The 14558-nt window shown below is 38.4% G+C and overlaps 1 protein-coding gene across 2 annotated transcripts in view; it reads right to left on the bottom strand.

Annotated features, from left to right (window-relative positions):
* Positions 1 to 14558, bottom strand: part of MIPEP (mitochondrial intermediate peptidase) — a 75707-nt gene that overhangs the window by 50382 nt on the left and 10767 nt on the right. For both annotated transcript variants that reach the window (XM_080577325.1, XM_080577324.1), the window contains exons 7-10: positions 11050 to 11206; positions 10581 to 10629; positions 9903 to 9963; positions 9332 to 9384 (exon numbers count right to left, since the gene is read on the bottom strand). In XM_080577325.1, coding sequence (XP_080433451.1) covers positions 9332 to 9384; positions 9903 to 9963; positions 10581 to 10629; positions 11050 to 11206 — 320 coding nt within the window. The remainder of the gene's footprint in view (positions 1 to 9331; positions 9385 to 9902; positions 9964 to 10580; positions 10630 to 11049; positions 11207 to 14558) is intronic.

Genomic DNA, 14558 nt, shown 5'->3' with positions numbered 1-14558 from the left:
CTAACCTCAGTTATTCACAGCTTCATCACCTTAGAGAAACTGCAAGAACACAACAGTTCTCAGGCACAGTATTTCAGTGTTTAAATCCATGCTAATCTAAAACACCATAGCACAACTTCTTGGCAGCAAAGGTGACTGAGACTGTGACAGCAAGCCAAACTTCTCTTCCCTCAACCCTTTGAATTAATTTTCTAATGCTGTTCAAGGATTTTAGGTTGTATCTTCAAAACACTCTGCGACCCTGGCCAGATTATCTAAAAGACCACATAAAACTCCAAGATGCAGACTTTTATCAATACACTCTTTTAACACTTTAAAATACTCTGTAACAAAGACAGAGCTTGTCTGTGTAGGATGCCGAGCCTTTTTGAGGGCTGATCCAAGACTGTAAAATTAATTTCTCCTGAAGCTAAAGGGGAAACTCAAAGTTCACCATCTTCTATCCCAGGTGTGATGCATTTCTTTGATCATTTTTTTTTCAAATGTGAAATGTATTTGAAAATGCACACAAAAGACTCCCAACAAATCCCTACCAAAACAAGGCACTGCACTTCATATATTTTTCTACAGTTAGAATAAAAGGACAAAAACTTTAGTTAATGAATTAAGTGATAGTGACTAACCCTATATAAAAAGGAACAGTTTCAAAAGTACTTCAGCTTAGCCTGCCCCAAAACTGCTCATCGTTCAAAGCAAAGCAATCTTCATAATCTGCACATCAGTAACCCTAATGTGCATATAATTATCATTTTATACTACATGTTAAAGCAGCAGCCATTCTGAAGATCACTTTATGCAAGATTTTCAAGCTGTTATCAACTGCGGACTTGAATAGCTGTCTAGCTTTGTTCCTTCTATTTAAAGCAGCTTAAAATTCAAACATACCAGCAAGAAGCAGCTGCTTTAACATGAATGCTTTCTGGTCACTCTTTGGCAAGCTGCCTCTGCATTTCTTCAGCCAAGTTACGACTTTTATCTCCAACAGGAAATGCATTCAAGTATTTTTGAGAAAAGAAATCAGAAAGGAAGTCATTACAACCCAAACTGAACTATACTAACAGGCATTCGGCTACCAGTAAAGTTTCTGCTAAGGGTTACTGCTACTAGCAGGAAAGGTTAATGCTCTGGAGACAGCTAAAATCTGCATTGGAAGCCGACGAACAATTGGAGCTCCATTTGGCGACAGAAACTATAGAGAAGTGCCAAAAGACAGGTTTTCTTCTATGCTGTAATTTGCAGCTTGTTTGCTGCACCAGCTAGGCAGACAGGCAGAATTCAATGGGTAGGGTGATGCACATGGCATACTAACACCACCAGCACAGCATTTTACCCTTGTCTCCGAAGCTGACAAATACATGGAAACACAGTTACAGTACTTCCTAAGGAAGAGAAAGGGTACGAGTCAGCTAAACAAGCAAGGGCAAGAACAAAACATCCTGTTTGGATGTCCCGTCCCTTAAAATGTGAGTTCTGGGCCACTGTAAGGTGATTCAGAGTGCTTAAAATAGGCACCTAGGATGCCTGTGTCCCCACAGAAAGGCAGATACAAATATAAAGCCACTTGTACTTAGCAGGGTACTAACTTGAGCTACCGAGCAGAACACTTGAGCTGAGGTATGTCAGCTCTTGCTCCTCTCTGGAACTTAGGCTTCTGACTGGTCTGCATACCTGAATCCCAAGATGATGAACAGCACAGCCTTTCCTTTGGGAAGAAGCCTTTGAAAATGGAGATGTAAGAACAATAGTCTGATGCATCAGAACAGCACTTTGTAGAGAAATATATACTCAAGTCAAAAATTTCCAGTTATGGTAGCTTTCTTCTAGGTTGTCTGAGGTCAAAAACACAGGTATGGATTGTTTTTTGATACCTGCAGTACTACAGTTGGTTTTCTGAACCACCATGCAACTTGAACACTTACATTTTCTTAAGCCTTTATGTGAAACGTAAGTGATCTGACTGCACTTCTGGAAGAGCAGGAAAAAGAAAGTAAAATTTCTATTATTACAGACATACAAACTAAACGCAGTTATTAATGTGGAAGTTCACTTTCAAAAATCAAGAAGGCATTTTTACATCACTAGATATTAAAAAAAAAATCCTTATAGTTTAGATGTTGGAAATATTATATTCCTTAAAAAAAAAAGGGTGCCAGCAGAGAAATCTTGCTCTGAATAAATCAAAAACATACGTGAACTCATCTTTACAGTGAAAAAGAGTATTTTCCTCTAAGCTAAACTATCTGTTAGATAATTCAGGTAATATACAAATATATAAAGAATTAGAAATAGTCCTTTTTATTGTAATATCAACCTTTACTTGGCTGAGCCTGTAAAACTGCACAATGCAGGTTATGCTCAAAAGTCCAAAACTGAAAGACTGAGACACAAAAAAGTGAACAAAAGAAGTTTGTTCTGCTTTCATTTTGTCTTAAACCATATGCCAGTAGCCTACTTCACTCTGAATGTCTGGTTTCAAACCCCAAAGCATTTTTATTTATAACAAACCCCAGAAAGAATGAAAATTTTCTTATGTACTTTATGTCAGAACATAAGCTCAGAAACTTTACAAAGAGAAATCTCAGTACTCTGCTAAAGAAAGTAGCAGTATCAAAGAAAACAGTAGTTTCTTTGATGTAAATTCCTGCTTTATATTAAAGGATAAACTATGCTCAAAAATCCAGACACCTTACTTTTACAGTATGCAGCCTGGCAATATTTTTAAAAGAAGTAAAGTAGCCAAACCAATTTAAAAACCAATTTTAAAAAGTTAACTGACACAATGAGGTTTGGTTATTCTTCAAGAACTGCAAGCTTCAAACAAAAAGGCTGTGTCCCTGTGAAGAACAAAGATGTAGTATGTCATTATAAATAATTATTTCTAAGCTTGTATGACTTCACTGAGTCTAAATAAAATACAGACTTCTAAAATCACTTTCATTTAAGCTGTATATTTGAAAAGAAACTAAGACTGTTTTGTGTAGTGCAACTTTCATCTGCTTTATTAACAATGCTTTTGACAAACTTGGACATTAGGGATAGTTAAGTAAGAATCACTCTTCTACAGAGCATAAGGATTCAGACTCAACAGTTGCAAATTAGCTGCTTGGCAAGAATTCTTATCAGTGGCTATTAAATGCAGTCCTGGATATTTCCTTTTTTTTTTTTTTTTTTGAGAAAATTATCCTGTTGACATCCATGAAAACACAGAGCACTAAGTTAACTATCTTTAATAAAACAGATTTTCTCAAAACTTTCAAAGAAACTTGGAAAAAAAAAACTTGTTAGTAGAAGATAAAAGTAAGATTAACCCCTCGGGTTAACTTAGAAAGATCAAGACAAGGAAAACCCCTTCCAATTTTCACTACATGCCAGACTATGAAACTTAATTCTTTACCTGAAGGGAGATTCTTAACCATGATTTATAGAAGACTCTGGATTTTTTAAAAATCATAATAATAATAATAATAGAAAATCTTTGTACTCTCATCAGCCATAAACTAGCACCTGTATCTTACCTTATCCTTTTTCTCTTCTGTTAATTGTACTTCACAGAATATTTTGGAGGAGGTCAGGGGGTAATTCAGAATATTGGTTTGCCATTGACACTGTATGTGACTTTTAGATTTGACTTTTATTTTCAAATCAACAGCAATTTCTTTGTTCTTCTACAATGTTTCGAATAAACAATTCTCGAAACTTAAATTCTGCTTTTGTACTACTCAGCATGCAAGTAACGTATCTGAAAGTCAGGAGGAATGATCACTGATTTTAAAATTTCTTATAATGTTTTTAAAAATATTATGCTTTGCCTGTATTACATTAACTACTTCAACTACTTCTTCAGAAAAGAAAATAGCAAGCTAAGTACTCAGCAATAACAGGAAAAGCAAAGGTAGCAAATTACTTGCGAAACTCCATTACTAGGATCCTTCAAAACATTTAATATAAACCACCACCAAGTAGTATCTTCTACAGTAAACAGCAACAGAAGTCTGAACACAAAGCAAAACTTACAATTTTTGGAGCCCTTCTCACAATCACAGTATGTATTCGTTAGATGACCACTCTCCAATGAAAAATACAGCAAGGCCCTTTCGGTAACTTTCATGTTTTCCTCCAAAACCTTTAGTCAACCAGCTTAGTGATTGGTAAGTTAAATATACTTTTTACAATTATACTAGTTGATTTGATAGAAGACTTATCTTGCTTACAGTTAGATAGTTAAAGAATGTTTCCGTTCTCTACAAGCAATTTGTTTGAAAGATTTCCTGTTTCTTTTTAAATTTTGCAATATTTGTCCATTTCAGTGTTCAATTTGAACAGAAGTGACAGTTTTCTTACAGATTCCACAAAAGGGTATGAGCTATTTTTCCACACGGTATTCCTTACAGAGAACATTCTTTTGTAAAACTAACAATAATGCAGTGGCAGTTTTTAGCGTATATGCCTTTAGAAACATCCAGAGCCTTGTTCAGGTACCTTGGTACTACCCCTGCTCCTGAAAAACCAAAGTGCTGTCTGCTCCCCCTCAAGCATGTACAGTCCCAACAAGAACAGAATTACTCCTAGTTTCTGCTGAGCTCATCACCCCAGGATCCAAAATGCCTCTAGTTGCGGTGGTGGATTCTCCTTCCTACCCGGCAGGAAACTGGTTTATTTTGGTATTGATTTGTTCATCCCCAAGGCCAGTCTTAATTTATTTCTGCAGTCCCAAAGCAACGGACCAGCACGGAGTACAATACCCTGCGAACACATCCCAGTTGCTACTTGAATCAAGTCTTTGACAGTTTGGCAAAAATCCCGAAAGTGAATTATAGCCAACCAAGTCAGCCCAGCCTCAGAAGCAACAAAGGTTAGGAAAACAGGAGCCAACACTGAATATTCTAAGCTCACCACTGATGGTTCTTAGGAACAGTTTTGTGCCTCTGTCAGAAGCAGCTTAGTACAGCCAGCCCCACCTTCAAGACACACAGCTGACCGTGAAAGCTCTCTTCCACCCCTTTTGTTTTATGACCCTAAAGAAATCAGAAAGGCTACTATATCTGTGCAGGATCACGTCTTTGAGAATTACTTATAACTGCAGTAGCACTTACTGAGAAGTAATGGGATTTAATTAATACTCCGGTACTTGCCTGTGCTAAAACTCAAGGGCAGTATTTTATAATATACATTTTAGACAGACATCTTCTTACTTGTTAGAGGCTGAAGCATGTTCTAGCATTTACTGTTTTATTACACATAGCCTGCCAAAATTCTTGAGGTTCTCCTAATTACTCTATCTGCTTTTAAGATACTACTACCATGGATTTTCAGACTTTTGTCTCCAGTTTCTGTCAAATGTACATTTATACTGACATCTATTTTCTGTGCCACTTAAACTAGAGCTACAAAAACATTGTGCTGTTTTAAGTGTGGGTTTAAAGCCAGAGAGGCTACTTAACATAATTTTCCAAAAAAAAAAAAATTGGAAGTAAACTATCCTGTTACCATCAATGGGAGACTTACTCTTTGAAGTGGGATCAAGTTTCCAGGGAAAAGACTTGGTGAAAGCTGACAGAAACAAAATTTTTGTGGATGAGTTTACAGAAAGAAAAACGTGCTTTGTGAGTTAAGTCTGGAGCTCCTCCTGCTGTTCACCCCACAAAACAGCAGGAATATTCCATAAAAAATGAAGGAGTAAGAAGAAAATAGAAGCAACCTGATATGACAGCGAATACTATCAAAATTCAATAGTCCAAGTGCATGTGAATACCCTACATTCTTCAGAAGTAAATATCCAGCTCTTAAAACTACTTCTGAGGAATCTAACAAAGGATTTGTTTCCGTAAGCCTTTTCTAATGCAGAATAAACATGCTTAGAATAAACTACATATACATACATTTAAAATATACAACATACAGATAAAAAATAAACACATTAGAAAAATATCATGGATTTTAGTGCAATTTGAGAAGAACTGATGTAGCTGACCAAAATCTGGAGAAGAAATAAAAAAATAAAGAAGTAATAGATCATATCATGATCACATTGTCATCCAGTGTTTCCCCACAACAATTTTGTGTGAAAATATGCTTGTACAGACCAAAATAGGGAACAGTGTAGCTACTTCAACAGACATAGGCACTGTCCCATCTAATATTTCTTTCATCCCTTAGAGGCACATATGTGACACGTTAGAATGTTGCAAAGTTACTTAATCAAAAACTAAAATCCCGTAAATCCTTGGCTTTATACCTAGGTTGGTAAAGATAGCCATCTTACATACCCGACGGTATCTAGGAAACTGGTTCCTTACATTAGCTGGAGCCACAATGATAAAAGAAACACCCAAAAGCATGCATTTGCTTCCTTTTAAACAGAAACATTTACTAAGAAAGTCAGAATATAAAATGAAATTCATAGCAATACAAAAATCCACCCCACAAACTACTACGGAGCCCCAAAACATAACAGAGACGAAAATGTAAGCTATGTGCTGCACATAGTACTATTACACACCTGACCATGTCCATTCTGTAAAAGGCACCAAGCTAAAAGTAAATTTCTTAAAAACAAAAACAAACAACAACAAAAAAAACACTCAAAGAACAAAATTGTTTATCTACTAAACAAAGAATAACAACAATGGAAGAAATTCATATCAGATAAATCTTGTTTGAAAACATATTTTGTTATTAAGCAAAAAAAATAAGATACAGTAAGTACGTTTAAATAAATTATTTTCTAAATAAATAAAATGAAACATGATACCATTAAAAAAAAATCAAAAAGGATAAATGATTTTCCCAGGGAAAAAAAAAAGGAAAACAACATAATGTTACTCAGAGACATCATTTTGTATTACAAGTTAATTGGCTCGGTTAGAAAGGGAGAGTAACAACAAATAGCCAAATCAAACTCCTGCCAGTAAGAAGCTTTGTGACACACGGTTCTCATCTTGCAGTTCCTGAAGTGTTGGCCTGAAAATACCATAACATCCGAGGGGAATTCAGGAAAGGGTGTCATGAGAGGTAAGCACAAATACAAGACAAACAAGGTGTAAGGTATAAGAAGACACTTAAATAGATCAGAAGTTGCAAATAAAACAGGGAAAGGGCACAGATGTGCAACAGCATATTCCTGTCCTCTGGCTGTTGTAGGAATAGTCTCCAATTCCTGGCTAGTTTCATTCATAAAGCACAGCTACTGATAATTTGCAACGAAGAACTGAGCTTTCCTGTTCGGGGCTGATTATCTATTAGCCAGTAAGTTAAATACCTACAACAGGGGCAGAATGAACGTGAACCATTGTTAAGACACTGTCAGATCAGAAACTTTTCCTGAACACACAGCACTCAGGTAACAGGACTGTAAAAGACCAAGCTCTTGGTTTTTAGCAAAACACCGCTGCACACGATGGAGAGGAAAAGTGCTTTTCCTTCCCTGACTTGTAGATGCTTGTAACAGCTTCCAGAAAAAAATACTCCTGCCCAACCCAGAGGGAGAAAAAGGCTGGGCCCCAATCCTGCACTGTAATCAGGGAGGAACTACATATGTTTAGGAGATTCTTCACACAGACACAGCTGCCAGACTTGCTGCCTTAATTAATAAAACAGCAAATATACACTACCGATGTCCTGGTCTGTTTAAGCTCAGTTCTCCCTTCGGAAATCTACCAGACTATTCTTGAAATAAAGTAACTTTTACAGAGCTCCACCAGGAAAGGATATGCTTTTCTTCCTAGTGCCAAAATGGGCAGAATAATCTATTTGTAATCATTGGCAACTCAATTACAAAATGACTAGCTTCATTAGAACATCTGTGAAGGACAGTAAGACAGTAAGAGAAGGTGCTCCTCCCAGGAGGAGAAACAAACTCTGAGACTTCTACACTTAACATCCTAACCTGTACGGGGCACACTAAGTCTAAAGACAGGGAGACACACTGTAGGAACATAGAAAATAAATAGGAAACAAGAAAATAAATTTCATCAACATCTGACAGTAATGGTGAGGACTACGCATCAGAATGTAATTCTTACTTTCTGTTTTGAAGACACCAAACCGCCAGGCAAAGACCTGTAAGCTACAAGACAAGACAGTACCTTGAACAAGTGCCACAGTGATCTTCCACAGATCGCTATTCCCTGCAAAGAGATTCAGAGCTAGGTGCACCTTGACTCCTCCAGTATGACCACGATTTTGTTCTCACACTCACAGAACTACATTTGATACCTGTCCAGTTTAAAAGAAAAACTGCCACACCATCAACAAGCGATCTGCGCGTATGCTGTGGAGTGCTGCATGCTCTAGGATCAGCTCCAGTGAACTAACTCAGAAGCCAAACGTCCCTCACACTCCCCTGCATAGTAAGGTCCATGCATGTTGCAAGGACATGAATGTTGCTGCACATAAATATATCAGCTCCTATCTGAACGTGTGGTAGCTAAAGACAAATCCAGTATCACACCTGCTGCTCATAAAACTATTGCCTTGGTATCAAAGTACAAGAAAGTTGTGAATCAGCCACGGCAACTGGTGTAAATCGTTCCATAATGCCACGTCTCTACTATCGCAGCTTTCTGATCCAGAGCAAACTTCTTCCTTTATCAGACACTTCCAGACTCAGTTTATTCAAAAAACAAAAACGTACAAATCTGCAGTGAAGGCAAGATTCTTCCTCCTCCTCTTGCAAGAGCAGCACAATTTTAAATTACCTTTTATAACACAAATCTGAAAGGTCAACACTGCTGATCTAATAAACACAACGTGCAGGGTTCGTGCCTTTCAGAGCTGGCATCTCATTACTTGCAAGGACTATTTAAGTTTGTGTTGCAGACTTATTCCCCAATCTTTGCAAGAGAGATGAGAATGAATTCTACCCAAGAAGAGTGAAAATCTACTCAAATTTCTGTTTGAGGTCTGTAGAAGATGCAAGAAAATAGATGCAAGTTCAGTAAAGAAGTAAAATACAGTTATAATATGAAGAGGAGTTGGACTGTATGCTCAGTGATTCAAAATGTATTTTTAAACATAACTACAGCTCAGCTAGGAGCTAAAAGCAAAATGAAAACACGGATTTTCTATCTGTTCTGAAACTGTTTTATCCTCTTGTATCTTCAAAGGCCACTACTTTCCCGCAAAACAACAGAAGAGCCAAAACCTCACAGGCATTCCAACGCTAAGAAATGTTGCAAAGAACTGCCCCGTTGGATATTCTCTATTTATTCATATTAAAGTACATCTTCAAAGAAGGAAATCCTGTTTACATTGAGGACTTTCATTATCCTCAGTGAAATGAATGAAATAAAGACACTCATTTACATTACAATCAGGAACATAAGGAGCTTACCTCTCAGCACGGAGGACGCCACTGTAGTAAGGATGATCCCACGGCATCAATTTCTGAAAGAGGATTCCAGCTTATAATTACAATAATGGACAACAAGTGAACCCGAAGTAAACGTTTTGTTTCCTTTGCATACTTTTGCAGTTTCTACAAGTCACAGAACTTAGAAAAAAGTGGAAAACATTCAGTGCTAAATTCATCATCAGAAATAACTTCATATTCCACAATTTGAAACCTGTTTTTTTTTTTTTATTTGCTTTCAGACCGTATTTCTTATTCAAATATGCAGTGGGACTTTATACCAGATTTCAAGAAAAAAAAGAGTCCACTAATTAATTTTAAAACTAAAAGTATTATCACTTTGTATAAACCAACTGTCATCTTGCACTCAATGGCTGGTTTTAATAGTAATAGCAGCTAAGAAGTCAAAAACCATTTAAAACAAGAAGATGGAAAGTACCTCTTTGCAATTATGCTACATGTTGTAAACTAAAATTGACCTGATTTTTCATGTAAAACAAGGTTAGCTTCTACTATATTAAAAAAATTCAACGTACATGTAAATTTAACTTACTGAATTCTGGGGATTAAGCTTCATTTTCATCTTTGTCATCATTTCAAAATCTTTTTGAGTTCTGAAAAATATTTTTATGATGAAAGTGATCAGGAAAGATTTTTGAGCAATGGAATACAACATAAAAAAATACGCTGTCCTAACAAAAGCCTATCATCAGAGATTGCTACTATGCTATAAAATGACAGGCCCTTACACTACAGTAAAAGAACTTCTCCTTTCTGCATCTCTCATTCAGGTACCTTCAATCAAGTCTCTCTTACTCCGGTTGTGCCCATCCCAAGCATTCTCTTTCTGACAATACACCCCATTAATACGCAGTGATGAAACTGTTTTGTGCTGTGTGGAGTTAAGGGAAGGAAGCAGGATAAACAGAAATTTGCTCACAGATGTAAAATATATGGAGTTGTGCATATGGGGAGAACACAAGAGGTGTCCTTCAACACTTAAACTTGTGTGCTGTTGCCTGAATTTCTTGGCACATCACCTGTATTCGGTCTTGGCTGTTCTCTGATCACAAAATTTATTCTAATAGCTCCCCTCAAAGCTCTGAGAAAGTTTTGCTTTTTATTTCATCAGAACACATAATAAGCAGCAATGACTGACTGTCGAGTACACGAGTCCTTATGTTCCTGAATAAAAGTATGCTTACAAAATAACTTAGTGAAAAAGACATACCTTTTAGACAACTGGTCAGAAAGCTTCTCCAGAAACTGTGTTACTGTCTCTAGAAGTAAAATGGAAAAAAAAAAAAAGTGATTCCATCCCTTAAAAGGTGTTAAGTTCAGATCAGAACACCCCAAACAAAACAAGTGTCCTTAGAACAACAATCTACACTATTGACCACTGTGTCATCATTTCAGAAGAATTTGGTACCACATTTATCTTGTTATATGCTGGAATAATAGCAACTTCATAATCTAAGGAGTGAACATTAATTCTGAACAAAAGCACTGATCCCCACTCAATAAGTATTGCTGAATTTACTGAAAACACGAGTACTGCCTAAAGCTAAGTGTAACTGCAATGAGAAACTTCACTGGGACAAATACGTGTAAACTTAACAAAACAAACGAGCAGCTTTTAACTCCATACCTAACACAGTGCATTTGATTTCTCAGCATATCCTTCCCCATATGCCTTATACCTGGATTTTTGGCCATTGTTCCCTGAAGAGCCCTGTGGGCAAAGGTGTCGTACCCAACCAACTGTGCCAGGCTGTTTCGGCTAGCAAGCAATTCTTCCAAACGGCTCAGTTGCTCAGCATTTGGGTAAAGAAAAATCTTGTAAGCAGCTTCTCGCACCTAATATGAAAGAAAAAAGTCACACTGCTACAGTATAACTCCTCAGGAAACATGCAATGCAATTGAAGATCTGGCATTACAGCTGTATTTCACTGATAGTGGTAAGAAAAGGCCTACAACTTTTTAATAATAGTAATTACGACTGCCTGACAATTACTGCTTTCTTACCCCTTAAAGATGGAATGAGGAAATGCAATGAGACAACCTAACCGTTCAAGTCTGCTAAAAAGGGTCCTGTTCTCTACTCCTGTCAACAGTCCCCTCTCTGCTCGTGGCCTCTCTCCCTGTGACAACATCTGTGTTTCTCTGTGAGCTGTCTTAACTCACTAAAAGCTCTGAAAATAAACTCGAAGAAAGCTAAATTGTCCTCTGCATGTCAGTTAAACTGGCTCCTGAAATGATCTGATAAGAACCAGAGACAGGGTCAGGGGAGAGAAAGAGGAGGAAGAAAAAAGCCTTATTTCTTTTGAAGTAGCAATCTATTAGTCTGTCCATCTGCCCATGGACAATCTGGCTTTCTCCTATTTCTTTTTATTATAACTCTAAAAAAAATAAAAAATCACCTCTAGCCTCAGCAACCTTGGTAAAATGCTTTTTGTATTTCACAAACCAATTGAGGAAAATCTGTATTTTGTACACATCAAACAGGCTTAAGAAACACAACAACTTATGATTCCTTTCCTTCAAAATAAGCTTCTCTTTTAGATCATATACTCAATAAGAATGAAGGCCCTGGGTTTGGAATCACTGCATCATAGAACATCCCGAGGTGGAAGGGACCCACGAGGATCACTGAGTCCAACTCCTGGCTCCACACAGGACCACCCAAAATCAGACCATGTGTCTGAGAGCACTGTCCAAATGCTTCTTGAACTCCAACAGGCTCGGAGCAGTGACCACTGCCCTGGGGAGCCTGTCCCAGTGCCCGACCACCCTCTGGGTGCAGAACCTTTCCCTAACACCCAGCCTGACCCTCCCCATGCCATTCCCTCAGGCTCCTATCACCATTTACCAGAAAGAAGAGATCAGCATCTGCCCCTTTGCTCCCCTCTCAGGAGGACACTGTAGACTAAATAAATATGACAATAATAATACACAAGTCATTTTGTATCTATTTTCTTCCACCAGTCGTTCATTAAAAAATGCATAAAGTGAGATACTGAGTCAGCAGCGTGTCTTTGCGGCTAATGTCAACAGCATACTGAGCTCTACTAGAAAGTACAGCCAACTGAACCATGGAAGTGATTACTTCTCTCTAGCACTTTTCAGACTACATTTCAAGCACTGAATTCAGAGTTGGGTTCCCCAGGACAAGAAAAACACAGACGAAGTGGAGTTGGTCCAGCACGTGGCCACCAGTATGTTCAGGGGCTGGAGCACATGACTCCGAATGGAGGCTGAGAGAGTTGCATTTCTCCAACCCAAAGAAGAAAAGTCTCAGGAGAGATCTTAATTTTGAACTACTTAGCAGCAGAACAAAGAGAAGATGCAGCCAGGCTCTTGGAAGTGCAGAACAGGAGGATGAGATGTAATGGATACAAGCTGGCAGGTAAAAATTTCTAATTTAATACCAGGAAAAAAAATAACAGTGAGAGTGGTCAAACACAAAGGTATGGGTTGTCCAGAGAGACAGTGCAATCTCCATCCTTGGAAAGCATTCAAAACTCACCTGGAAAATGGCCCTGAGCAACCTGATCTGCTTGATCCTGCTCTGAACAGGATCAGGCTTGAACTGACAAGTTCCATAGATCCCTCCCAACCTAAATTTTATGATTTCCAAAGAGCTTCTCCAAATACCTGACTCAGAGAACTGCATTCTTTAATTGATGTATTATTCCTTGTAGCTTCAGTAGCAATTCTGCAGATCATACTGTTTTCAGGACAAGTTTATAGATGACTTGCAGTGAGTATTACTCTTTTATTTACATCTCCCCAGTGCCATAATTTTCATTAAATTTTCATTTCTTACAGAGAATAAACACTACATCTTGGGTTCTACTACAGTCAGCTTTTCTCTTTTTCATGATAAAAAAGATTTCAGAGTCACCCTGATTGCTTTATGAAAAGTAAAACAAAACACCTAAAAGTTGCAATACATTCCTTGAGTCACATCTAGGAGACTAAAGAACCACTGTCACATTTCAAAGAATCTAAATTCATTTCCAATTTATAAACAAACACTTTCTAAATGAATTCCGTTAAGAAAAGTATCTTCAGCAATAACTAAAGTAGGATCATTCAGGATAATTCAGGTCGGAGGGGATCTAAGGAGGTCTCTTGTCCAACTTCCTGCACAAAGCAGCATCAGCTACAAAGTAAGACTAGGTTACACAAAGCTTTATCCAGCTGTGTCTTGAAAATCCCCGCAGATGGAGAGACAGCACCACCTCTCTGGGCAGCCTGTTGCACTGCTCAGCTATACACGTAGTGAAAAAGTTCCTCCAGTTGGAATTTCTCATGTATGTTTGTGCCTGTTGCCACTTGTCCTCCCACCATGCACTAGCGTGAAGAGCTCCATCGTCTCCGGGACATCCTCACAGGTACTGGCAGGCTGCTGGCAGGGTCCCCCCCAAAGCCAACTTTGCTACAGGGTGAGAAGCCCATCTCCCTCGCTCTCTCCTCACGATGTGTGCGCTCCAGCCCCTGACCATCCTGGTGGCCTCCACTTAAGTCCACCGACAGCTTGTCAATGTCCTTCTTGGAGGGGGTTGCAGGAAGTGTCCAAAGCTGGATGCAGTAATCTAGATGTGGTCTAAAGAGTGCTGAGCAAAGTAAAAACATGAATTTTTCCTTCAGTCTCTGGCTTGCCCCTTCATACAACCCTGGATGCCACTGGCCATTGTTGCCTGAATCACTGCTGGCTCATACTCAGTTTCTGCCGCCAGGGCCCCTTCCACAGACTTGCTCTCAGCCAGGTAATCCCAGCCCATATGTCTGCCAGCAATTCTCCCTTCCAGCTGCAGAACTTTGCATTTGTCCTTGCATTATGTAACATTCCTGTCAGATCTATTCCTCCTAATCTGACACGATGTGCAAACTTGGCGTGCTAGCACTGTCACCTTCCCTAGGTTATTGACAAAGATGAGAAACAGGACAGGCCCCAGGACAGACCCCTGCGACACTTCCTTCCTTACCAGCCTTCCAGGAGAGTATAACACTTTAACCACTACTCTCTGAATCTAAACACATAACAAATTTTTTACATGTCTGGTTGTCCATCAATACAGACTGCGATCTCCTAACTTGGACTGCTCCTTGATCCATCTTCCCAGGGACCAAAGTGAAGCTAAACTGCCCGTAGTTCCCCAGATTGTTTATTTGGCCTTTCTGAGTATGTTGTGGGTAGAACATC

The sequence above is a fragment of the Anser brachyrhynchus genome, assembly GCF_964034855.1.
Source record: "Anser brachyrhynchus genome assembly, chromosome: 1".
Lineage (NCBI taxonomy): Eukaryota > Metazoa > Chordata > Aves > Anseriformes > Anatidae > Anser > Anser brachyrhynchus.
This window is presented reverse-complemented; position numbering and strand designations above follow the sequence as displayed.